The sequence below is a fragment of the Podarcis pityusensis genome, assembly GCF_964106645.2.
Source record: "Podarcis pityusensis genome assembly, chromosome: 10".
Classification (NCBI taxonomy): Eukaryota; Metazoa; Chordata; class Lepidosauria; order Squamata; family Lacertidae; genus Podarcis; species Podarcis pityusensis.
Window position 1 is genome coordinate 73,258,153 of NC_138035.1, and position 25,629 is coordinate 73,283,781.

Below are 25,629 nucleotides of genomic sequence, written 5' to 3' on the forward strand. Positions count from 1 at the left end.
AGGGTTAAGCACTCCCTCAAGCTCCTCTGTCCAAAGCTAAACACGCACAAAGAGAGAGAGAGTTGATTTTAATTTTTAGAAAGCCCATCGAGGTCTCACGGCATCTGCTTAGTTGCCGTGTGCAGCTGGCTCCTTAGAACAGGAGCCAAGAACCAGGAAGATTTCAATTAAAATCGCACCTCAGTTATGAAGTGATCCAGCAGCAATCGCGCACACCCATTCCTGGAGCAAAGCCCATTAGATTCGATAGGCCTGACTTCTGAGCAGACGCGTGTTCGCTTTGTGCTGCTAGACAAGCACGAGGACTTTTCGATCTCTAAGGATGCCACCGTTTTTGCTGGCTCTGCTCCTAACACCCAGAAATTCAGCAGGAGCTGCTCCCTCACCCCGGTCCATTTATCTCCTTGCTCGCTTAATTTCTACGTGTCACGATGCTCCTACTGCAAATGGCACAGGGGAGAGGGGCGACCCCACAGCCTCCGCTTTTTATCCGCAAAATGAGAATACTAATACAGTAATACTAATCGGCTAACTTGCTTATTGCAAGCATTAGGAAGTGCGCTTTCTTGCTGTCGCTATTTTGGGGTATAACTCGATCACACGCCACCCGATTCAAGCTGCACAATTGCTGTCGCTCTTGCACAGCAAACTCAGTCCCACCTCTCAAGAAAAGTGTGAGGCCACACCTGCTTCGGTGCAACGACATCATCCATCTCCCCTGAAAATGAATCCGGACAAACGCTCGTCTAAAGTAGCTCAGGTCTAGTCTCCGCGGAAACAAATCGGGAAGAACTCGCCGGGAACACGGCGCCTGGAAGCAGCCCGAGTTCACAGACATGGAGCGCTTTCCCCCTAAAAAGCCCTATCTGAAATCCTCTTAGTGCCCCAGCGCTTATGTGGGATCTCCCCTCCTTGGGCCAGAAGCGCGGATACTTCGAGGGGATGGATATCCCAGCGAGGGGCGCGGCCCCTTCGCTTCTCGCCAGACCAACTTCCTACTTGCCGGAGGAGAGCGAGCTGGAGAGCGGGGGGCGCGGCGCCTCCTGGCCGCCTTGGGCTGGGCTCCCCAACTGCGCGGCTCTGTCTGCCCGACGGGGAGGGAGAGAGGGAGAGAGGAGGAGAAGAAGAAGAAGAAGAAGCAGCGCCCGCATCTCACCTCCTGGCACTGAGGCAGCTGCAGGATGGACGAAGCCGCCACCGCCTCGGCGCTCCGGCAGCCCAGCAGAGCCCATCCGCCCAGGCACCACAGGAGGATGCTCGGGGCCGGCGCGGCGCCCGTCCAGGCACAGCAGCAGCGCCGCCGCCGCCGCATCCTGGCACCGAGGCAGCTCCTGGCCGGGCTTCTGGCCGCCGAGCCCGACTCAAGCCCGCGCCCGCTCGCCGCTCGCCCCCGACGACGCCCCATCCCCGCCGGGAGCCTCTCCTGCTCTCTTCCCGGCGCCGGCGCGCATTTCAGGCGCAGGCTCGCCTTGGTCCTCCTCCTCCTCCTCCCAGCCCGGAGAAACGGAGCGGCGGCCGGGCGCGCCACCTGCTCGCTCGCTCTTCGTGGCGTCGCCAGCGGGGCGGGCCGAGCCCGGCACGGGAGGGGGAAAGGGGCGCGCAGGGCGCAGTGCGCAGGCGCCGCCGCAGCCCGCTGCTCCGCGCTCCCGCGGCCGCCCCATCCGGCGGCGCCTCCCGCCGCTCCGCCGCCCCGGGCACGCCGCCCCGAAGACGCGCCGCGCCGCGCCGGCTCCCCGAGGCGCACCTGTCCGGCCGAGGAGGAGAGGGGGCCCTCGAGGGCGCGGCGGGCCGGGGAAAGCGCGGGGGGTCCTCGGGGAGCAGCGAGGAGGGGGAGCCGGAGAGCAACCTCGGCTGGGGCTCCTGCGCTTCTGCTCGCAGTTGGAGGCAGCCGGGGGGTCTCCGGTAACGACAGAATCTTGCCTGGACCAGCACCTGCTGTAGCATCTTTAATGCGCCCGGCTAAATGGGGTCTTGTTTTTATGGAGTTCCATAGACTTCAAACTGTAATACACTAAGATGGAAGAAATGAAAGCGGCACAAGCATAATTAAAAATCAGTGTGAATACTTAACGCGTCGGATGTGCCGTCTTCCGTCGAAAATCCGCAGCCTTGCTGAATGAAGCCCGTGGGCCACAGATTGGGAGCCCATGTTACTCTGTGGGTTTGCACGATTCCCATAGACTGAGACCCCTGGGCTGGGGCCTTATTTAAAGGGTTTTGTTCGTGCATTGCTGGTATTGATACAATTTTCTGGTATCTTAATTTTAAATCTTAGGTGGAAATGTTCCATTTCATTGTGTACTTGCTGATATTTTATTTGTTACTCACGATTACTTTTGTTATGTTTGTAGTTATTGAACAAATAAAATTATGGATGTATGTATGAGAAAGCGTGGGTGTGACAAAGCAAGATTTGAATTGAGGACTTTGTAAAATGTCACTCATTCTTCTCAGCTGCAGTCTGTGCCCACTTGCCTGGCAGGGAGTGTGTCCCTTGGGACCCCTTGGGAAAGGCTGCACCAGTTCCTGGAATAATGATAGATACTCAACACTTCTATGGTGCTTTGGAGCACTCAAAGGCACAAGTATTTACTCAGAACCTTGATTCACTTCAGCAGTTTCACCCTGGAGTCTCCCTTATCCATGGCTTCCTTTCACCCAGGAGAACACATTTCCCACAGGATGTTGCTGGACTCCAGTTCCCCCAGCAGAACCATGATCAGGAAAGATGGAGAAGGTGGTCCAGAAACCACTGGAGGGCCACAGGTTCTCACCTCTGCTTTAGCCAAACTCTAAAGCTGCAAACCAGACAGAGTTTGGGGCACCTGAGCCCATGGATTCAACAGAGTAGGCACACTTCACTTTGCATAGGATGAGGCTGCATGTCTTGCAAGTAAACAAAGCTCTCTGCTTCTTGCACTATTTGCCCACAGGATTAAGTCAATGTTTTCCTTACTCAGCTCCCATGAGATTTTAACAGTGATGTCATGCTTCGCAATGGGAATTGAAGTGCACCTGTTTTTATAGCACAATGTGTTTTGAAAACGCTGTTAAAACTCCAGAAAAGTACTCAGATTCTTGGCAACTTCTGTAATAATCCTCCATGCCCTCTGAGTTTGCTTGAGTTTACCACAACTTACTTTTAAGCCTTAGGCAGACACCCCATGAGCATCCATGCAGCTGCTATTTATCCTGCAGATGTTCTCATGCTGATAAGAGAAAGCTCCATGTTGCCCACTTTTCTACTGGACTCTGCTCTTGTGCAGCTTTAATAAAAGCTTGATCTACAAACATTAGCAGATGACAGTGCTCATCTCTGTGCCATGAAAAGCTACACCGACCAGATCAAAGTGCTTTTAAAGTCACCAGGGCTATGGAAAGTAGTGCTTCCTTCTATTGCATGGTCCTTGCTAGATGTAGAAGCATGTCTGCTTCAACAATAAAACGGATGCCTGCCTCCCAACTATAATCAACGATGCAGGTATTTAATATATCCTCTCCATACGGGCATGCTTGGCAAAAAACCATTTTTGGGCAGAAGTCCTGGTTATCACCAACCTAGTCCTCTTTGTGGTTTAAAGATGTCTATCTATTGTGATTTTATACTCTCCATATGAAACCTTTTTTCAATTCAAGAGCAATGGATCTTCTCTGCTTTGTTTGTGGCAAAACAGTTAATGCTGCACCACTGGAAGGAGACCTTTCTACCTTGAGTACAATACAGGATCACAGAGTTACATTCTCTGTCCTCCTATGAACTTGGAGCCTACAGGCAAGAACAGCAAGAAGACGCACACATGGCTGTGTTCGTGTCTGAGTTTACTGAAACTTGTGCTTAGTGACCTGGGGATATTGGTAACTCCTTGGTGTAGCTGAGACGCTTGAGTTTCCTTACTTCCTCCTCTTGCTTCCTCCTCCTCCCTTTCAGTCCATCCCCGCTTCTCTGTTCCCATTGTTGCATAATTTAAATAGTATGGAATAAAAAAATTTGTTTGGAAAACCACCATATCTTTTTTTTAAGTACCAGAACAGGCTAGACCATTCCCCGCCCTGCTGATCCACTGGCAACCATATCTTTGTGAGCCCCTGTGACATCATAGTTGCCAGCTATTCAGGCCATGGCCCAGCCCCCTCCCTCAGGGGTACCCAACACAGTGCCCTTCAGATAGTGTTGGATTACAAGTCCCATCAGCCCCACGTCCTATGGTCAGGGATAGTGGGGGTTGTAGTCCAGGAGAATCTAGAGGGTACCATGTTAGCTACCTACCCCTGACATGCAGACTGGTTTCAGGGCTTTCCTGGGTTGTCACCAGTTAGGACCCCACCCACAGCACTTCTGCCCATGTACACATTAAACAGTTGGAAGAAGGGGTTCAGTCCCAGCAGACTGTCCTTCCCCACAACCCCAGCCTGGCCTACAGGGGGCTTGGCTGCCTGCCTAACACACAGTACATTTTGCTAGGCTATCAGCCAAGTGTATGTATGTATGTATGTATCAGCTAAACAAGTGCATTTCTCCATGTATACAAAGCCCCAGGCTTCGGATTGTTCTTATGTGTACCTTCTAGCCTAACAGGACAATCAGAACATAATTAAAAGGTAAAGGACCCCTGGCAGTTAAGTCCAGTCGCAAAAGACTCTGGGGTTGTGGCACTCATCTCACTTTACTGGCCAAGGGAGCCGACGTTTGTCCGCAGACAGTTTTTCCAGGTCATGTGGCCAGCATGACTAAGCCACTTCTGGTGAAACCAGAGCAGCGCACGGAAACGCCGTTTACATTCCCGCCGGAGCGATACCTATTTATCTACTTGCACTTTGACGTGCTTTCGAACTGCTAGGTTGGCACAAGCTGGGACCGAGCAACAGGAGCTCACCCCGTTGCAGGGATTTGAACCGCCGACCTTCTGATCGGCAAGCCCTAGGCTCTGTGGTTTAGACCACAGCGCCACCCATGTCCCACCTAGAACATAATTAAAGGTAAAGGTAAAGGTACCCCTGCCCGTACGGGCCAGTTTTGACAGACTCTAGGGTTGTGCGCTCATCTCACTCTAGAGGCCGGGAGCCAGCGCTGTCCGGAGACACTTCCGGGTCACGTGTCCAGCGTGACAAGCTGCATCTGGCGAGCCAGCACAGCACACGGAACGCCGTTTACCTTCCCGCTGGTAAGCGGTCCCTATTTATCTACTTGCACCCGGGGGTGCTTTCGAACTGCTAGGTTGGCAAGCGCTGGGACCAAGCAGCGGGAGCGCACCCCGCTGCAGGGATTCGAACCACCGACCTTTCGATCGGCAAGCCCTAGGCGCTGAGGCTTTTACCCACAGCGCCACCCGCGTCCCTTCAGAACATAATTACCCTGTCCCAATTTTTCTTATAGCTCAATAAAGAGGCCAAAATGTGTTTAAAATGTGCATTTTAGGATAAAAATGGGTTTGGAAATGCATACATTGAGATAAAGTGCATATCTAAATGTATTTTACATTAAAAGCACGCACAATTATATATATACTGATTAAAATATGTATTTAAATATGAAGTTTCAAGCATTTTTAAACATTTGTAAATTAATGCAGAAATGGTACGAAACTGACTTATGAATGAACAAATATGAAAGCAACACAAATGGGGGGGGGTGATCTGCCCATCCCCCAACTAAGCCATATGTTGTGAACTAACAGTGGCATAAAAGTGGCTGTATCATATTTTCCTCTGATCTGATGTTTATACCCAACACACAACTGAAAAGGGGAATCTAAGCAGATGTCTTCATGTTTAGAAGAAAACCATTAGCAGCTGCTCCAAGATTAGCTTGGTCTCTAGGATGGCATTATGGTGCCTTAGCCAACAAAAAAGGGTGAGAGAAACCATTAACCTTTTACTGCTAACCCTATCAGGCGAGTGAAACTCAAAACCTTTGTGCTTTCCTGAGGCATTTTCTTTCTGACATTTTGTGAGGGATAAACTCACTGCACACTCACCAGAAATATCAGGAGGGTCAGCGGGATGAATTCTAGATAAGGAGTGAAAAATATCAGGAAATGATACATCCTGCTTGAGGTGAGGGAACAGTCAAATGATTTTTTTTCCTTAAAGAAAGATTGAGGATTAAAAATGCCCATGTCAACCCTACCAAAACTCCATTATCATCTATCATTAGAATATTTATTTGAAAAATAGAACAGGAGATACTATATTGTTGGAAGTTACACTAGGACATGGCTTTATCATGGGGGCGGGGGGGGGGGAATGAAATTTCAGAGGGTGCTGATTTTCTTGTCATAAGATATGGAGGTTGAGAAAACCTCTTGCTAAAATTCTCTTCTCTACGTAACTATGATGACAACCAGATGACGTTTTTCCTGGGCTGTGTGACATCAGACAAGAAGGGTGGGGTGTGAATTGCTGACTCCCCCCTCCGCACAGAGAACTTGATGTTGGGGAGAAGTGTTCCAGCCGTCCCTTCTCATTTTCTATGTGTAAATGGTTCAGGGGCTTTTTCTTCCTCCCAAGCACACCACCATCCCAAGGCAACCTTTCCTGGACACTTCAGGAAAAAAATTAAAACATGATTTGCTGTTTGTATAGATTCATTAGAAAGCTTTCTACTACTCTGAAGTGAATGGGGGCCACCTCTGTCCCCACAGTTCAAATGCCTGGAAGATACACCACAACTGCTGGAATAGAGTACCGCGAATTCGTGGTGTTTTGCTTCCAGGGAGAGAAAAGGACTGAGATTTTTAACATTTGGGCACGAAATGCAGGATCTGGCTTTTTCATAGCCTATTCACCACCACGCTGGGGGGAGAGGTTCTGCAAATAGGTTGGGTTGGGTTTTTTTAGTACTTTAAAATTACATGAAGCAACTGGCAATCAGTACAGTATATGATGCTGATTTCCAATTAAACTCTTTCTTCAGCTGCTGCTGCAGAGATCAACATCCTCAGTGATAACTGCTCAGCTAATTGTAATGTCTGGTGGTGTTTTAGGCGAGTTCTCCCTCGTTCCCTTCTCTGGGATGTGAGATTCCTTTGCACATAAAATATTTGTGTTTGCTCCTTCTAGTTCTCTTTTATTAGAAGCACTAGTTCTATTAGGGATGTAGAAGTATGTGCTCCCTCAGCTGCTCTCAGACCCGCAAGATTGCCACAACAAGGTTGTATTATCACATCCGTATACACCCTACTGCTGGGATAGCTCAGTCGGTAGAGCATAAGACTCTTAATCTCAGGTTCATGAGTTTGAGCCCCATGTTGGGCGAAAAGATTCCTGCATGCTGGCTCCCATGGGCAACTTGAGCTTCAGTTCCAGCCTCTCACCCATGCTGGCGTCAGAAGAGATTAGAGCACAGAGGGAGGATTGAGGAGTGTAAAACTCCACCATGCTTCACAGCTCAGACCCTCTTCTCCACTGACTTGTCTTGCCCATCCCTCAGCTGCTAATTCTGTGCCCTGAAGTCCTCCCTTGGAGATGGAGCTGCCAGCCAGCTGTGAGTCAGGCCAGGTGCCCCAGGCAGCCTCCCTGAGCTGAATGCTTCACAGTCCTCAGTCCTCAGGGCCTTCAGGGATGTGACCTCCTTCAGAGCCGCAGTTATGGTGTCACTCCCCAGAAGCGCTCGCTTGGGGCAACAGAACGCATCCTGTTGGATGTGCAGTCGCAGATCCGGTTTAATTTTGCTGTAAAACTGTTTACAGCTCCCCAAATATGCTTTATAAATTAATGAGGAAAACATTTTAAAAATAACCACCTACCTTTTTATAGGCCTATAACTCAAGGCAAGCGTACATAAACTGCAGCACATTTTAATTAAGTGGACTTTATTTTCTACGCCCCTCTTAATGAAACTCAGTCTTAATGAGAAAGCGGGGCAGGTTCAATCCCTGCAAAGAATAAACCTGCAGGCAAAACTGGCTGGCAAGTGGCCACTGTGGATTGGGCCCATAGAAAGACAGAAAGAGACAACAGCAATCTTGATGTGACAAGAGGAAATGGCACATTTAATGTACTCATGTAAGGCACTCAGAGGGGTGTGCAGGATTCTTCCTCTCTCCCATTTTATGTTCACAGCGACCCTCTGAGATGAGGCAGGTCAGGCGAAGAGATGGTTGCTGGCCCAAGAAGGAAGCTTCATGGCTGAAGTCCTAATTCAGAACAGTTACACTACGACTAGAGAGCTTTATTCTACATATATTCCATATGCCACCATCCTGAAGTTCAGAGAGGCTTTAAGGTGGAACAGATACAGTATAAGGAGCTTCTGCCAAAGGTGTTCTGACCAAGTTCTGTATTTTCTCTGTTGTTTAACTACAACTTTGATTTTGGGCAGAGTTATTTTGTTTCCTTTCTTCCATTGCACTGTTTGCCCATTTCAGGATTCATTTTTTCGCTTTGTAATTTAGCTCCCCTCATTTGTTGTGCTTTCTCCCCCCCCCCCCTTCTTGTTTTTAACTTAAGAACAGAAGAAGAGTCCTGCTGCGTCAGGCCAAGCCCCACCTGGTCCAGCATCATGTTCTCGCAAGGGACCAACCACATTTATGGGAAGCCCGCAAGTGGGACTGGACAGCAACATCGCTCTCTCCGCTCGTGGTGCCAGCAAGTGGGACTCAGAGATATACTGTCTCTGACAATGGGAGCAATTTCCTTTAAACAAAAGTTTAAAACAGTTTGTTGTTTTTTAAAGGGAAGTCTTAGTAGGTGCATCAAAGCACCTTGCACACCTTTAAGACCTTTTGGATTGCAGCCCATTGAGCATGAGTGTTGTAGGAGCATTCGGGTAGAGAAGAATGTAGAACTATTTTAACAACAGCAAATCTTTTGCTTGTATTTGTTTGATTTACTGACTCTCTCAGGGAGCTGTATTTTTATGACAACATCCCAGAACAGAAGGCAATCTGACAGGAAATGCAGATGTAATTTGCTCTGACAACTTCAGGAGTTCTTCCTACACCCCCCGTGTTTTCCAAGAACACAGATTCAAAAATTCATATGTAATTTTTTCAGTCTAAGTCTGTAATTTTGTGCATACTTACTTGGAAGAACTGAGTGAGATTCCCTTCAAGGTTGCAAACTTATTTCAGTGCAAGTTTCCCCAGGTCTAACCAGAGAGTCCAAAATAGTGACCGACTGAGCTAAAGTCTTCTTCTATCCATCCAGCCTCCCTACCCCAAAAGGCAGGACTACTGAGATAAGGAAAGAGTCTCAGCAGGACAGACTGGCATCAAATGGATTGCCTGATCACAGCTTTATCGTATGCTAGGAATAGCAGCTATCATTGAAAACACACACAAATTCATTTTAAATATGCTCCTCTCTTCATATGGATTTGAGAGACTCGAAGGTAATAATGAGATAACAAAGGCTCTTCCTTTCCACATAACTTGGTGAGCTGCGCCTGCCCTGAATTCCAGTCCTACAGCCCTTAGTCAAAATGGCTTCCAAAATCCCTGAAATCTTCTCCCAAGTGCCTCCAGTCCTCCACAATGCAAGTCTGCATGCAAGAGGCAGACCTAAATAAGCCAAGTAGGTTACATGGGTGCAAGCTGTACTCAAAATAGGTTGGCAAATCATGCCTGAGTTTCCTGGGGGGGGGGGTGAGGATTTCCCCTTATGCATTAAAAAAGGCAAAAGCAGCAGCCCCCAGTCTCCTCCTTCCATTTATCCTAGAAATATCTGGTCAATCTTGATGTGTGACACACAGGGGCGTAATCACCTTAGGAGGTTTGAGGGGGTCCGTGCGCAACGTTACACAACACCCTGACATTGCACTTGCAACGCTGTGAGGAGCCAGGGGTGGAGTCAAATGCTCCCTGTATATTGAGGGGGCTTATACTTGCAGGGGGGGGTTGCCTCAGCCCCTGGGAGTTTGCGCAACCAGGGAAGCTCAACCAGGGAAGCTCTCACCCAGGATGATGGCATTACATGTTGAGATTTACATGCTGTTACTGGAGGAGAAGAGGATTCTTCCTGTTTAAAAAACCATCATCCAGCTCCAGTCAAAGCTTAAATCCACAGTGCAAAGAGGACAGGTGAGTCAGCCTCTATGAGGACATTTATCACAAATGCCATAGAGAACTAATAGGAGGCTGCTTCTGCGGAGAACCTTATGTGTCAAGTGAGAGTTGATGTTTTGGCAAGATACATGTAGATTTAAAAACTCTGGAGGTCCCTTGGAGTAGTATAATATCAGGCGAAAGGCTCTTTTCTCCAACAGAAGGGTACGGTCAGGGAGCACAGGAGGAAGAGCTGAAAGGCACCACTGCCTCCCTCCCAGATTATTAAGGAATAAATAATGGGATGAAATTTCAGTGTGTATGAGGGCTATGTGCTGCCGTTTGCTTCTCTGTTATTCTTCTTTCTCTCGCATACATAGATCAGCCCAACTACACTGAAAGCCAATTAAACAATGGCTACACAAAACAAAGCTGCACTTACAAACTCTGGGCAAACAAACAGCAATAACACAGTGACACAGTAAATTCATGTAAATATATACTGGAGTGACAGTAAGGATTGGAAGATATTTATCCAAAACATTGATTCAGAGCCATCATACACATGATACAAAATTTGGTTGTGGGCAGACCACCTCAGACTGCAGCTGAACAGCTTTTGGTTTGGATGCTCCACACTTGTAATAAAGAGATGTGCTCTGACATAGGTCTGCTCTAAACCTTCCTCCTTTTGGCAAGAATATTTTTACTGGGGTTTTCTGTTGCTGCAGGATCTGTAGGTGGAAGCCGGAGGCCTGCAGCACCTCTTTCCAACCATAATAGGGTACTTGGTGTGCCGGCTGCCTTCTCCTTAGGTGCCTGAAAATATCTCCCAACCCAGAGAGGTAGTTGGCTATGAATCAGCCGGTCAAGAGCAGGGCATCAGTGCCTTGGCAACCCTCCTGCCCCTCCACATGATTAGCAGAATTATAATTATTATTATTATTTATTCAATTTACATACCACCCAGGACTGTGCACAATATGAAGAGTACATTTTGTGGAACATAAGATTAAAAAATAACAGAAAGCATTATAATACATAGCATAATAATAAAATAATCACAATAGCAGTCCCCGCCCCCATTTAACAGGCCATAAATTATTTAAAGGCTGAATGCCTGGGCAAAGAGGGACGATTTGCCTGGAGCCTAAAGACATGTCATGATGGCGCCAGGCAAGCCTCTCTGGTGGGAGAGAAGCAGATTAATCAGTGCAACAATAGCAGCAAAAGGAAAGAACAACAGTGTGATTAGTTTTTATCATTTGTATAGGCCCCAGAAATGTATACCATGGAAGTTTGGGTTACCTTGTTCTCTTTGGTGTCCTCAGTTCTCTTTTCGCACAGAGCATCTGCCACCTTTGTCCTAGAATCATAGAATCATAGAATCATAGAGTTGGAAGAGACCACAAGGGCCATTGAGTCCAACCCCCTGCCAAGCAGGAAACACCATCAGAGCACTCCTGACATATGGTTGTCAAGCCTCTGCTTAAAGACCTCCAAAGAAGGAGACTCCACCACACTCCTTGGCAGCAAATTCCACTGTCGAACAGCTCTTACTGTCAGGAAGTTCTTCCTAATGTTTAGGTGGAATCTTCTTTCTTGTAGTTTGGATCCATTGCTCCGTGTCCGCTTCTCTGGAGCAGCAGAAAACAACCTTTCTCCCTCCTCTATGTGACATCCTTTTATATATTTGAACATGGCTATCATATCACCCCTTAACCTCCTCTTCTCCAGGCTAAACATGCCCAGCTCCCTTAGCCATCTTTGAATTCCCTGAGAACAAGATTGCGCTGCAGAAAGGCTTCTAGGGAAAACAGAATAGTTTGGTCAATTAGATGGCTTTTCTTTTGATAAGGACAAAACTAAGGTTTTAGTTTAAAAAAATATGGATCAAATATACATTACAGGATTTGACAGGGCTGAAGGTTGAAAAGAAGGTTAAATATCTGCGTGTTTGGTTGACAAAAAAAATGCAGTGCTATTTCAAAACAACTATGTGAAAATATGGAATACGGTTATAGCAGACTTACAGAGATGGAGCAGAAGGATGGGTAGAATCCCTGGTGGGTAGAATCCCGGTCGTCAAAAGGAATGTAGTACCAAAAATAAATGCTGCTTCTCTTTCAGACTGTGCTGGTAATCGATGCGGTTCCCTGTTTTAAACAATGGCAAAAAGACAAAACTATATTTATTTGGCAAGAATAAGTTTTAAGAATTTAAGAGATGCCAAAGAATAAGTTTTGCCTTACCTAATTTAAAACTGAGTCACGAAGCAGCTTGATCAACTTGGTTAAAAGAGTGGGTGACGTTAAGAAATACTACATTATTGGACTTGGGAGGATCTGACAGAAGATTTGGGTGGCATTCATATCTGTGGTGTGGCAAAGGCAAAGTGCAGAAAGCTTTTCTTTATGTTATATATGGAGGAATCTGATGGAACATAAAAGTCCCTTATGGTTATCAGCAATGGAGGCCTGAGCACATAAAGAATAAAATCTGCAACCCAAATGGGCATTATATAGAGATTTCTTGAGTTTTCAGGACAATGAGCTTAAAAAGTTCAACGAAATACAAAACTTAATAGGTATCTGGTTCCAATATCATGAATTAAACGAAATCTATAAAAAGGATTTAAAGAATGGATTTGCAGAGCAAAGGTCAACCTTTGAAGTAGGTTTATGTGAAAATGATGAGAAATTAATTTCTAAAATGTACAAATTGCTGTTAGCATGGGAAACAAAGGATGAAGTGTTTAAAATAATGATTAAGTGAGCTAGGCAGTGCTATTTTTCTTGAAAAAGAGGTACAAGTACTCATCATTAACGCCTCCCTTCTTCTCTTGGAATGGCAATGGCGCACACCTGCCTTCTTGTGCTCTCCGGCTGAATGAAAAGCCCTGGGGCTATGGATGTTGGACATAATATAGATATGGCTGCTTGGGAAAAGCTTTGGAAAACAGGAATGAATTTACAGCATGTTATGGCTTTAAAAAAACTGTTACAAGATGCTATATAGATGGCATTTAACCTCCAAGAAGCTAGCTCAAATGTAAAAAAATGTATCAAACCAATGTTGGAAATGTAAAGGCCTGTGAGGGGTCATTCTATCATATGTGGTGGACCTGCAGGAAGGCAAAGGCCTTTTAAGACATGATATATAATGAAAATAATTTTTAAAATTAAAGTGGATTTTCCCAAGAAGCCAGATTTCTTCCTGCTGGGGATACTAGACAGCGAAAGCCCAAAGAAAGCCTCTGCAGTATTTATGTATATGACTTGAGTGGCAAGGATTCTCTGTGTACAGAAATGGAAGGAGGAGAAAACACTCTCAAAGGGAGAATGGCTGGTGGAAATCTTGGAATACGCAGAGATGGCAAAATTGACTGCACTGATCAAAGATGCAAATTTAGAATATTTAAAGAAACCCTTTCAAGTCTGTATGTTATTTCCCATATGCAAAGACCACAGTAGGGTCTGAAATGTAAGAAAATAGCATAACATATTAAAAAAAACAAGTTAGAGAGGATGAAATTAGACATGGTGGAATCTTAAAACACAATTGTATGTACTCTGGGTTATAAACATTGAAGTTGGGCGAGTGGGAAGTCACTAGTTTTGTTGAATTGGAATATCTCTTTCTTTCTCCTCTCTAGAATATGCTCCATCTAGGGATGAGAGAGAAATTAGACTCAGTTTGCGTTTAAAGGCAAATATATCTAATTTGCGCTTTTTGATAAGACACAGCCATCCCTCAGAATCTGCAAATATCCAGATTTTGCAATGCAGTTCTCCAGCCAAGTAATGTGTAGGGAAAAATGTGTATACTAGACTGAAGCTTGCATAGAAATGCATATATTGCAGGGCATTCTATTAGGGGATACCACTTTACAGAATGCATATGTTGGGCAAAATTGCACAGAAAATGTGCATGAGAAATTGACACTGAATTGCTGGTGAATTTTCATAAGTACTTTAAAAAAAAATCATACACAGATGTTGATTACTGAATTAAAGATTGAACAAATTAGAGCCTGGGAGGAACTGAAGTTGACAGATTTCTCCATCACTAGCTCCATCACACCCTAACCTACTTTAAACAGCACCTGAAACCCCATCTGGCAAAAATGCCTTCCCTTCCCAAGTAAAGATCTTACAGCTTTTCTTCTTTTGTTTTCTTACAGAGATGCAACCCTGTAATTCTTTTCTGAAACTAAATACAGCCTTGAGAAGCTGCTAGTTTGAACAGCACAGCTTGGGGGAGGCAGGGAGAGGGGTGGTTAACACTTTCCTTTTCAGTAATTTGCCCCCATCTACGATTTTCTCAGGGTTTGTGTCTATAGCTGTGTATTTAAGGAGAAAAACAGTCTATTGGATAATCAGCCTGTAGGTGACTTGGTGTGTAAGAGTAGCCAATGGTCATCAGATGAGCATCAGATTTTGCCAGACTGACAGCTAACACTTTCAGAAATCTACTTTTCAAATCCTACTCGGTACTTTGAAAGAGAAGCCTTTAATTGGATTGTGTTTCCTTTAGAAAGCCTGATTCGTTTAATTTCCTTTTCAGCTTGTCAGTTCTCCTGACACTGTGTAAGCCCTTTCCCCCACTGCACACAGATTTAGAGTCCTTAAAAGCAAGTCACATTTGATGGAGGAAAGAGTAGTTCCTCTACAGACAACTCAAGATCAGTTGCCTGAATTGAACTACAGTGGTACCTTGGTTTATGAACTTAATCTGTTCCAGAAGTCCATTCTTAAACCAAAGCGTTCTTAAACCAAGGCCTGCTTTCCCATAGCAGCGGGGGACGCAATTTACAAATGTAACACACTCAACAGGAAGCGAAACATGTTCTGCTTCCAAGGCAAAGCTGCTCTTAAACCAAGGTACCACTGTAAACATGTTTTTGACATGCATTAGCTTTATGAGGGGTGCGTAGGGCATTAGGGGAGGGGTACTACCTCTGGTGGGGGACACATCATGCTTCTTCTGGGCTGGTTTGTCTGCTTTTGATCTCCATCCTGCACTCAACTCTCACCTTTGGCTCCTAGAAGCTGTCAGCATGAGACAGCAGCCACACCCTGGGAACAGCTTCCACTGGCCGGCTAAACCAGGTGAGGGGAGCCGATGGATTTTAAACCCTCAGTGAGTTAGGGACTCACTGCATGTGAAGACAAGCTCTGGCAGATTGGGTGGACGAAACCAAGAATGGGTCCAACAGTCAAAAAGGCGGTTTCTGCATGTGCTGTAGATGGAAGCGAGGGGCAAATGGGTCTTGTCAACCTGGGAAGGGAGCTCATCTGGGAGAAGGAAATCTCTTATCTACGAGAAGGAAAACTCCCGCTGCAATGCAGAATATCTTCAGGAAAAGAAAAGGCTAAGGAGGGAGCCCAACACAAATCCGAAGTGGAGTCTCTAACAAGAGTGCCAACTTGAATAGAATAGCCAGGAAAGCACCACCCTACATTATCAATTACCAGACACAGTGCATGCACACCATTTGAATGGCAATGCCCACCAATGTGGGAGGTGGGGCTAGCCCCCTCAAACATTTTAGGGGGGGAAGACCTCAGTCCGCAGGAGTTGGATCCTTTGGTCCCTAAGGTAGTTGGATGGTGCCTGGTGTGCTTCCTTTCAGCAACTCCTGCAGCCAGAAGCCAAACATACTGCTCTGCTTTCCTTCCAACCACATAAGCAGGGCCAAGAGTAGGGTCTTGTCATCTGGGCAGCCCAGGACCTCCAGACACACTGCCCAGGCTTGCGTCCCAGGGAGGTCTCTTGGTGGTGCTGACACAGCAGTTTGACTTCATCCCCGGAGATACACTCCATTGTCTCTTGAGACAGGCAGATGCAGGCTTTATGCATATTATATACTGCAGTATAGGGACGTGGGTGGCGCTGTGGTCAGAAGGTCAGCAGTTCAAATCCCCGCGACGGGGTGAGCTCCCGTTGCTCGGTCCCTGCTCCTGCCAACCTAGCAGTTCAAAAGCATGTCAAAGGGCAAGTAGATAAATAGGTACGGCTTCGGCGGGAAGGTAAACGCCGTTTCCGTGCCCTGCTCTGGTTCGCCAGAAACGGCTTAGTCATGCTGGCCACATGACCCGGAAGCTGTACGCCGGCTCCCTCGGCCAATAAAGCAAGATGAGCGCCACAACCCCAGAGTCGGCCACGACTGGACCTAATGGTCGGGGGTCCCTTTACCTTTATACTGCAGTATAACCGTTCAGATTACGTTCTGCTCCTAAATCACCTATTTTATTATGAAATGGCTTCTAAGCTGTTATTGCTCAGCCCAAGGGCTACTCACCCAGAGCTCATGCACCCAGCCACTCTGTTTCAGTGGTTTTGTGGCAAAGACTTTAAAGCAGCACAAAGGAGCATTATCATATTTCCATAAGATCTCCCACCTCCCTGAAACAAAAATTGAACAAAGGTGGACAAGTTATTTGAATGATTTGTCACAAGTACCAATCATGATTTGGCACATTAAGAACCTTTGCTGAGCTTGTGAGGAACACATTGAATGAGACCTGTTTATCTCACACACAAAGCATTTGAGTCTAGAACACAAAATATGAACACCAGACTTTGCCAGACTGACAGCTAACACTTTCAGCTGCGGCTTGAACCAAGAACCTCCTCACCTGCTTCCTGGTATCCCTTGCAGTGAGCTACTTTTGGCTTTAGAAGTACAGGCCAAAGGGTGGTATTAGTCTCCACGGACTAAAGAGAAGGAAGCTGCCAGCGGAGGCCATGCCATGGACGGATGTAAGAAAGGAGGCAGGTGGCAGCCAGCTGAGGCTGGTCAGACAGTGACCCAGTGACCCATTTGCCCTAAGCAACCAGTCTTCATGGCAGAAGGTACCTGGAAAAGGTGGTGACTGGAAATGAAATGGCAAAGTTGTGCTCAGGTGAAAGTGAGGAGGTGTGGTGTCGTTGCCCCCCCCCCCGAATGTCAGTGTACCAGCCAAACTACACACCTCTTAAAGGACAGGAGTGCTAAGGCTAAGGACTGTCAGCATCTGTGAGGACTGTGCTAACATACAGGTATACTTTTTAAAAAAGAGGGCGGTTTCCGTGGGTGATTCAAGACAGGGGTTTATTGTGGGAAGGGTCCCCTCGTGCATGCATTTTTTTTTAGTAGCATCCATACATTTCCCATTTCATCTGAATTTGCTCTTCTGGGGTGGGGGTGGGGAATGGGATAAATCAAAAAAATTAAAAGCTATTGCAAGGAACCTATTGTGAAACTGTTTATCATATGAAGCCCCCATCTGGAAGTGCTCTCAGCTGGAGGGGAAATGAAAGAAGCAAGGAATAAACACAGGAGGGTCACAAATGGGCAGTGATTTTGTGTGGACCTCCCTCTACCCTATAAAAGGGAGCAACTGAAGCATGGCAAGCCCTAGTGTGGAAGCCCACATAGAAACAGGCTGGCAAAATCACAATACTGTCAGATAACTGGTGCTTAGATCAAACAAAATCAACAGACGTGTAACTATCTTTGTCATGTTCCTCTCTGGTCTGTCTGTTGCCCTTTCATCTTTCTTCCCATCTGTCTGTAGTCTTCCTCCAGTGCAGAAATTTAGATTATAAGCTCTTTGCAGTCGCCTTCTTTTTGCATGTGTTGTGTGAGACACCATTTATATGCTGAACAATCAATCAATAATAAATGTGAGATTTTCAATTTGACCATAAAATAACATATAATTTATAATCTTGTTGTTCAGATCAAAGGCCAAACGTTGGACTAATCAGGACATGTCTAGGAATTGGACTGTCAAAATGGCCTGTGGTGGATCTTTGCCTAATCGGCAAAATGTCCAGGAAAACTAGGGCAATTTTTAAAGAAAAATGCTGTAAAAATCCCAAAAAAGTTTTTTGGGGGTAGATGTTCCCCCAAAAGGTCAACAACTTTGTTCCTGAAAATTAACGTGCTTGTAGCCCAGATCCTGTTAGCCCAAAGATGGAAAGAAGAACAGTTGCCAACAATAGAAGAATGGCATAATAAAACTGATGGACTATGCAGAAACGGCAAAGCTGACGGCAAAACTCAAAGACGGACAATGAGAAGTTTAAAAAAGAATGGGGAAAATTTATTGTGTATGTGCAGAAATACTGTAAACAAGTTGGTACATTGGCATGTTTAGATTAAGCACTTGTAAGTAGTAAAGAATTAGAGAATGTAAAGGTGTAACAAGCGGATAAAAATGATAACAAAATGCAGAGAATGATGTAAGATGTAAAGAACCAGTAGAAGGGGATGGAATGAAGTCTTGAGGTTTAAAGAACCTCGAAAGATGGTTTGTAAAATTGTAGGATTTTTTATTAGAAATATAAATGATAGATGGTGGTTTGATTTTTGTATCCTTATTTGATTGATTATTATTTTTGAAAAAAATAATTACAAAAAAAGCGAGAAATTGATGTGCTTGTTTACAGAAGATCATGCACAAAAATAATCAAGCATATTTAATGTTGCTTCTCCGAGATCATAACTAGGAATTGACATGAACGCATTAAATTATCAGCAGGGGCCCAACATATGGGAGGAGTGCAGATTCTGTCCCTCAGCATCTGTGTCTTCGGATTAACGCTTGCCTGCCTTGGAGACATTTCCTGCCACGGGGCCACCAAGCATGACGAAGCTAACGTGGCTCTTTCCAGCTCATTTAAACAATTTCCCATTGTGTCTGTCACAGCTAAAATCTTCATCAGCATCTGCAGACAGCTGTGGCAGGCTTTGCACTTTGCATATGCCACTGAATGGAAGGCAAAGTTAAAAGGAGGGAGTGGGAGAAGAGCCTGTGGATGCTGCCCTGGAGCTGCTATGAGAGAGACAGACAGAGACAAGTCCTTTTTGAAATAGGGCAACCCTAGCAATCTGAAACTCAGTTCTCCACATTTCAGCAGCAATTTGTCATTTTCCAAAAAAGAAAGAAATTTCTTCAGCACTTTAGTGCACATTTCTCCTATTAAAGTCTTTTTTAAATACTTTAATTTTTCTAAACAACAAAGACAGACAATGCACATGAAAAGAAAAATTGCCATCTTTCTTTTGACTTCATCACTGAAAGCTTCTTGTGTTTTATTTATATCATGTTGTTAATGTCTGTTTTTCTAATACACATCTTTTTGTATGCAGTTTTGACTAATGCATGCATCAGTGCAAGTAATTTATCCTAATATGATGCATTTTCCATATTTTTTCACTAATATGTTCATTTTTAGGCACTTCCCCACCCCCCTGCCTCCAACATATGTATTTTTGTAAACATTTATTTGGAGAAATGTGTTGCAAAATTCAAGTAAGTGTGACTTTTGAAGGATGGCTGTGTTTCAGTTCTCATGTTTTTTTGTAAAGTGCAAATTTGGTAAATTAAGTTCTAAATGCAAACTGAAATAAAGTTCTCCCCCATCACTAGGTAAGTTGCAACTAACTTTTCTCATTGGCTTACTCTAAGCATGACTGAAACTGGATCCAACCCATAAGGAGGAGAGGTGAGCAAGGTGATAATCACAATTCTTTGGTGGATGGCAGACTAAGTTTTGGTGTTCCGTGTTGACAGTGCCACAGGCAGGGAAGGACAGCCAGATGCATCTAGAAGGAGAATCAGGTCCCACCCCTGAAAAGGGCTGCAGGCATTTACTCCAATCTAATGCTCACCTTTTTTGGCCAAATTACATTGTGCAAAGTAAGGTGTGCATTAGATTCGATGGAACATTTACATTTGCCAGCAAATACTTTTTTTGGTTTCAAAGTTCTGAAAACTGAGGTGTACGTGAGATTTGATGGCGCATTCGACTCAAGTGAATACAGTATGTCTAGAAGACTCAACTGGCAGCTTTCCATTGTTGGTCCCCCACTGCAAAACAAACAAACAAATCCATCCACCCACAAAGACAACGCAAGCGCCCATCTTTGTAAAGGCATGCTCCTCTCTGGGCTGGAGCACGCCCTCTAGCCCTTATTTGCAATCATCTTTGCTGAGCCGTTTTCTGGTGGAGAATGACTAGCACCATGGCAGGGGGCAACCAAGACGACCTACAGTCTGTCCATTGCATCCAAAATCAGCAAACCAATCAAAACCAGCCTGTGATTCTGAACAGATCTGACAGTAAACTCACATTAAAAAATAAAAATGAATCTGAATCTGAATCTGAATCTGAATCTGAATCTGAAGAAGAAGAAGAAGAAGAAGAAGAAGAAGAAGAAGAAAGCTAAGAACTTTGGGATTTCTGGATACATTTTCTGTGCCATCTCCTGCACTCCAGTGCCCATGTTAATTTCTCTGAAGGAGCCCATTTAGCATGTTGCAAAGGAAGAAATGAGGTCAAAATGGCATGAGAGAAAGCAGATGCTGTCACTCCTTGCCATCTAACCTCACTGCCCCTTTCTGTCACCGCTGCCCCTCACCCTGTCATCAAGCCTATAATCTGTGCATCAGATTTTGCTACAGTCTAGCTCACTCGACTTGCAGATTTTCAAGGACATTTCTTCAATCTCACCTTCTCCAACTTCTGACATTTTGTATTGATTTATGGCATTGCAGTTAGCTGGGGGGGAAATAAAAATCCCAGGCCTCCTTTTTCCTCCATAGCTTCTTTGCTGCTTCAGATGCAGCCCCGTCTTCTATGAGTAGCTACTTAACTGCTGTACTGCATTTCAACAACGACTATGACAGTTATTGGGAGTTTGAAAATAAACAGATGGCATGCATGAAACGTCTAAGGTTTTGTCTGCACATTGAAAATAGCATCATGCCACTTTAAACAGTCGTAACTTCCACCAAAGAATCCATGACTTCATTTGAGAGAGCTATGCATGATGTGTTAGGGTTGACTGGCTTTGCTTTCAAACTTTTCAAACTCATTTTGATGCCTCATCAGCTCCATTAAATCTTATCAGCTTGGCAGTCTTTTATCAGGCTTAAGTTTCTGTACCCATAACATACTCCCAGCCTAGGATCCCCTATGATAAGAAGTGCAATGCAGGAAACTCTCTCTGGGAACTCTCTCTGGGAACTTAAAAGGCCTAGGCTATAGGGCCATAGACACATATTTACATAAAATTTGCAGATGCTGATTTACAGGTTGAGACACAGGTTTAGACATCCAGTGTTACATAAAGTGAGTCAACCAATTTATCTGTCCAAACCACCCCAGACAAATTATTCAATTAATTTGCTCCCCACATCAGTTCACACCAAAACAGGTTGTTTGTTTTGAAAAGATTGGTTCCAGATCCATTCAGTTCCTTCAGTTCCCCCCGTGTTACCCCCAAACCATATCTGAAGTCAACTTAAATTTAATAGCCCAATTTAATAGTCTGCCCAGGAACCAAGATTGCCCCTTAATTCAATTTCCCCCAAGCTTATTCCCTACCTGGGACACTCAGAAAACGTTTTGGGAGCTTATGTCCACGCGATGCCAACTATGCACCATTCATGCACATCTTAAGGTTTGCAGGAGCCACAGGTTGGAGGAAATAAAAATAAATATGGGGAAGGGGGGAGGGGCAGACCTCAGAAAGGCCCAGGGAGGACTGAGCATGCTCAATGGGTATGACATTCTGAGTACCTATTAGGATAAGAGGCACAAGTGTACAATCTGTGTACTCAGATAGTTGAGCTGTACACTTTGCACCCTCATTCAGTGTAAGCAAGCCTGTTCTCGTAAGCCCCACTCATTTTTCTGTCTTGTTCTCATGGCGGTTGCAGCGATTACCTTGTGCACCCGGCACAATTTCAAGAACAGCTGCTGTAGAGCAGGGGTCAGCAAACTTTTTCAGCCGTGGGCCGGTCCACTGTCCCTCAGACCTAGTGGGGAGGGCGGACTATATTTTTTGCGGGGGGGTGGGGGGTGGAATGAACGAATTCCTATGCCCCACAAATAACCCAGAGATGCATTTTAAATAAAAGAACACATTCTACTCATGTAAAAACACGATGATTCCCTGACCATCCGCGCGCTGGATTGAGAAGGCAATTGGGCCGGATCTGGAGCCCAGGCCTTAGTTTGCCTGCCCATTCATCGTCTACGGAACCTTGTCAAAGGGGACCCCATTTGTGAAAGTGAGCAACCAGAGAGCTCAAGCATGAGCAACGGGGACATCTGGTGGCTGTGGAGAACCAAAAGTGCAGCAGGAGTGCACTCTATGCAGAGTAAATGGGGTGTGTACACAGGGAGTGGCAGCTTACTCAGTGACCAGGTAGGGGACTGACGGTGGACTTAGTCAGTTATTGAAAGTGCCAGGACTGTGATACTTAGTCACCTCATTGATCATTGCTGGGAAACTTCAGAAGTGGAAGGAAAAGCTCCAAAGTTTTTATACCATGTCATGAAAATGTTCAAAAGTGGATTCAAAATCCAGTTAATAAACAGCAAGTTACAATCATGTATTTTCATATTTTATGTGACTGACTCATGAACTTTTCAGTATAATGGTTTTCTTACCAATTGGTTATCTGGGGTGTTTGGGGAAGGGGTGGTACCTCAGGTGGAGGACACCCACATCATGCTTCTTTTGGGGTACTGTGTGCATCTTTGGTCCCCATCCTGCACTCAGCTCTCACCTGTGTCTCCTAGAAGCTGTCAGCATGCAACGGCGGCCACACCCTGGGAAATGGCTCTGACTGGCTGGCTAAGCCAGGTGAGGGTACCTGATGGGTGAGTTAAGGGCTTCCCCTGCATGCGAAAACAGGCTCCAGTGGATTGAGCAGACAAGACCAATACAGTTGTACCTTGGATCCCAAACACCTTGGTACTCGGACATTTTGGCTCCCAAGCGCCACAAACCCAGAAGTGAGAGTTCTGGTTTGCGAACGTTCTTTGGAACCTGAATGTCTCACAGGGCTTACAGGGCTTCCTGCAGCCAATTAGAAGCTGTGCTTTGGTTTCCAGACGTTTTGGAAGTCGAACGGACTTCTGGAACGGATTCTGTTCAACTTCCGAGGTACGACAGTAGTAGGTCCAACAGTCAAGAAGGCCGGTGGGGCTCATCTACCCGGGAAGGGAGCCCATCTAGGAGAAGGAAAACTCTGATTCTAAAGCGCCCCTGCTTTGCAGGATATCTTCGGGAGAAGAGAAGGCTCAGGAGTAAACCCTACACAAATCCAGAGTGGAGTCCCCAATATGGTTAGATGGCGCCTTGTACGTCTCTTTCTGGCAACTCCTGCAGCAAAGTTGGTGCTAAATGTCTTGCTCTGCTTTCCTTTGGGTTACCTTAGCAAGGCCAAGAGGGGAGTCTTGTCCTCTGGGCAGCTCAGCACCTCCAGACACACAGCCCACCCTTGCCCCCCAGGGAGGTCACTTTGGTTCTGCTAATGCAGCAGATTGACTTCACCCCAGAGGCACACTCCATTGTCTCTTGGGACAGATGGATGCCAACAATTGGTCCTCTACAGCACGAGGTGTCCTGGAGCTCCCTGAATGAAACATCACAGAGCAGCCTGTGCTGAAGGACCACAGGGTTCACTATGCGGATCTGTCGTCTTTGAGGGAAACTGCAGTCCAACCTTCCCAACCATGACACAGGTGTCTTCTTTTCAGAACCAAGAGGGAAATGCCAAGTGGCCACGAAACCATAAGGAGCACTAGAGGTGCTGGCTCAGTCAGGTGCCTGGCATCAAAATGGGCTAAAAGAATACTTTTAAATTCTTATCCAATTTAGCATGTTTATTTTACTTGCGTTTCAGAAGCAAGCTAAGAACTTTGAAACAGCAGGAAAGAACTGTATGCCAGGATACCAACACAAATTTCATCACATGAAATTAGGACATAAAACTATCCCTACAATTTTCCATCCCCCCCCCCATTTTTTTCACAATACAGTAAAATAATGGATAGAATAAATACAATCAAAAAGACAAAAGAGAGAGGAAAGAGAGAAAGAAAAAAGGAAAGGAAAGAGAAAGAAAAGGGAAAAAAGAAGGGGAGGGAGAACACAGAAATAAGAAACACCAAAGATTTAAAAATATTTCTGATTCTTTGTCTGCTGGTTACATTAGAAAAGGACTGTTTAAACCATCCAGTCCATGTTGGTACCCATCATCTCCACTTTCTGTTTAACCACATTTCTTTTTATTCAAAGTGTCACCACATCATTTATTTCTTCTTCCCACGAAACTCCGAGGGAATTCCAAATTGTTATTATTAATAATAATTAGCTATACTTCTATTAATTCCCATGACCATTCCTCTGCATTGGATAATAGTATGTTCTTCCATCCATTCTCATACTAAAAATTTCTCTACTGTGGTCACATGTTGAAGTAATATTCCATGTTGTTGTTTTTACCCTTATTGTATATCCTTGAGTTCATGCCTAGTTCTGCATAGTCAGAATCCATTTCCTGATGTTTTCTGTTATATTTACAATGGAGTCTTGATATCATTCCCTAGAACCTTCCATTTTCTTTTTCTCAGTCTTTTTCAAGAGACAGCACCATAAATAACATCATTCTCCAAATTTACTCCAAATTGCTTGCAGAATACTGTCTCTGTTAGAGCTGGAGAATGGCCAGGACTGGATTTTTCCTCTCAACTCCATCAATGAAAAATCCAAAAAGTTCTCCATCTCTCCATTCATGATGCCATCCTCTTCTCATCCAAACCCTTGAATAGAGGGCATTTCCATTATAGCATCTGTCCTGTCCCATTTTACTTTTCCATCATCCAATCCTGTCAGTTCTTCATCAACCTGGTCTGAGGTCTCTAGATATTCTCCATCTCAATTTTCCATTTCATCTCTCTCTGATTCATCATACATTGATCTGATCTCTTTTAATTGTTCACCCAGCAACTGCTGAACAATCCCAATGGTCACTGGAGAATTCAAGGGTATCTTTGTCATACTGGATCTTTTTTATGCTTTAGAAATTGCTCATAACACAAGTTGGATCTACACTGACCTCTTTAACACTATTTGCCCCCATTAGAACAATATTAGATATGTCATTCTAAAGTGTCACAGGGCATATTTGTTAACTAAAACGTTTTTTTTAACCTTGATTTTTTGGCCAAATGTAAGTAATACCTCATCATATCATTTCCCAAAATTCTGTTTCTTTCCGTGCTGCTGGTTGCTCTGCTCTGCCCTCTGGTGTCACATTTTAACACCGCTCCTCGAAGGGGGGTCAGAGTTGGAATGCAGTAAAAAAAAAAAAAGGTAAAACGCTACATAGGAACATATGATCCTCTGCTTTTCTCCTTTAAATCCCCATAGAGGTAGGCACAGCCCACACAGGGCCCTTCAGGAGAGAGGCCAAAGAGCCCTAGAGAAAGAGGAATCTGCCCGTCACCACACTTTAGAGGAGCATGTGAAGTGCCTTCCCATGAAGAGAGCCAGGCAGTCCAAGCTGCAAACCGAACCCTGCCAGAAAAAGGGAAGCAGGACCCCAGTGAGGCCGCCTGGTGGACAGTGAGGTGAACTTGTCCATTACGTGGCGTAGCACATGAAACAAGGAACGTAGAGGCTATTCTCCTTGACGACTCTTCTCCTGTGTTTTGAATGAGGCGCCTGGGCTCTATCTGCTCCAGCAGAGCACTTTCCCTTTCACTGTTAGCAACTAATTATTCTCAGTCTAAAGCAGGCTTCCTCAACCTTGGCCCTCCAGATGTTTTGAGACTACAATTTCCATCATCCCTG

At 45.2% G+C, this 25,629-nt stretch overlaps 1 protein-coding gene and 1 long non-coding RNA gene across 2 annotated transcripts in view; both read right to left on the minus strand.

Annotated features, from left to right (window-relative positions):
* The window catches only part of ELAPOR2 (endosome-lysosome associated apoptosis and autophagy regulator family member 2), a 92,776-nt gene extending 91,236 nt beyond the window's left edge, over positions 1-1,540 (minus strand). Inside the window, exon 1 of the mRNA XM_081023525.1 lies at positions 1,157-1,540. Within this exon, the coding sequence (XP_080879651.1) occupies positions 1,157-1,405 (249 nt within the window). The 5' untranslated portion in view covers positions 1,406-1,540. The remainder of the gene's footprint in view (positions 1-1,156) is intronic.
* A 10,207-nt stretch (positions 1,541-11,747) lies between these two features.
* On the minus strand, positions 11,748-21,460 carry LOC308486802. The gene is made up of 3 exons (XR_013991323.1): positions 21,366-21,460; positions 12,017-12,139; positions 11,748-11,790 (listed from the first exon to the last, which is right to left on the minus strand). It is a non-coding gene; the product is annotated as an uncharacterized lncRNA (long non-coding RNA).
* Positions 21,461-25,629: the final 4,169 nt, after the last annotated feature.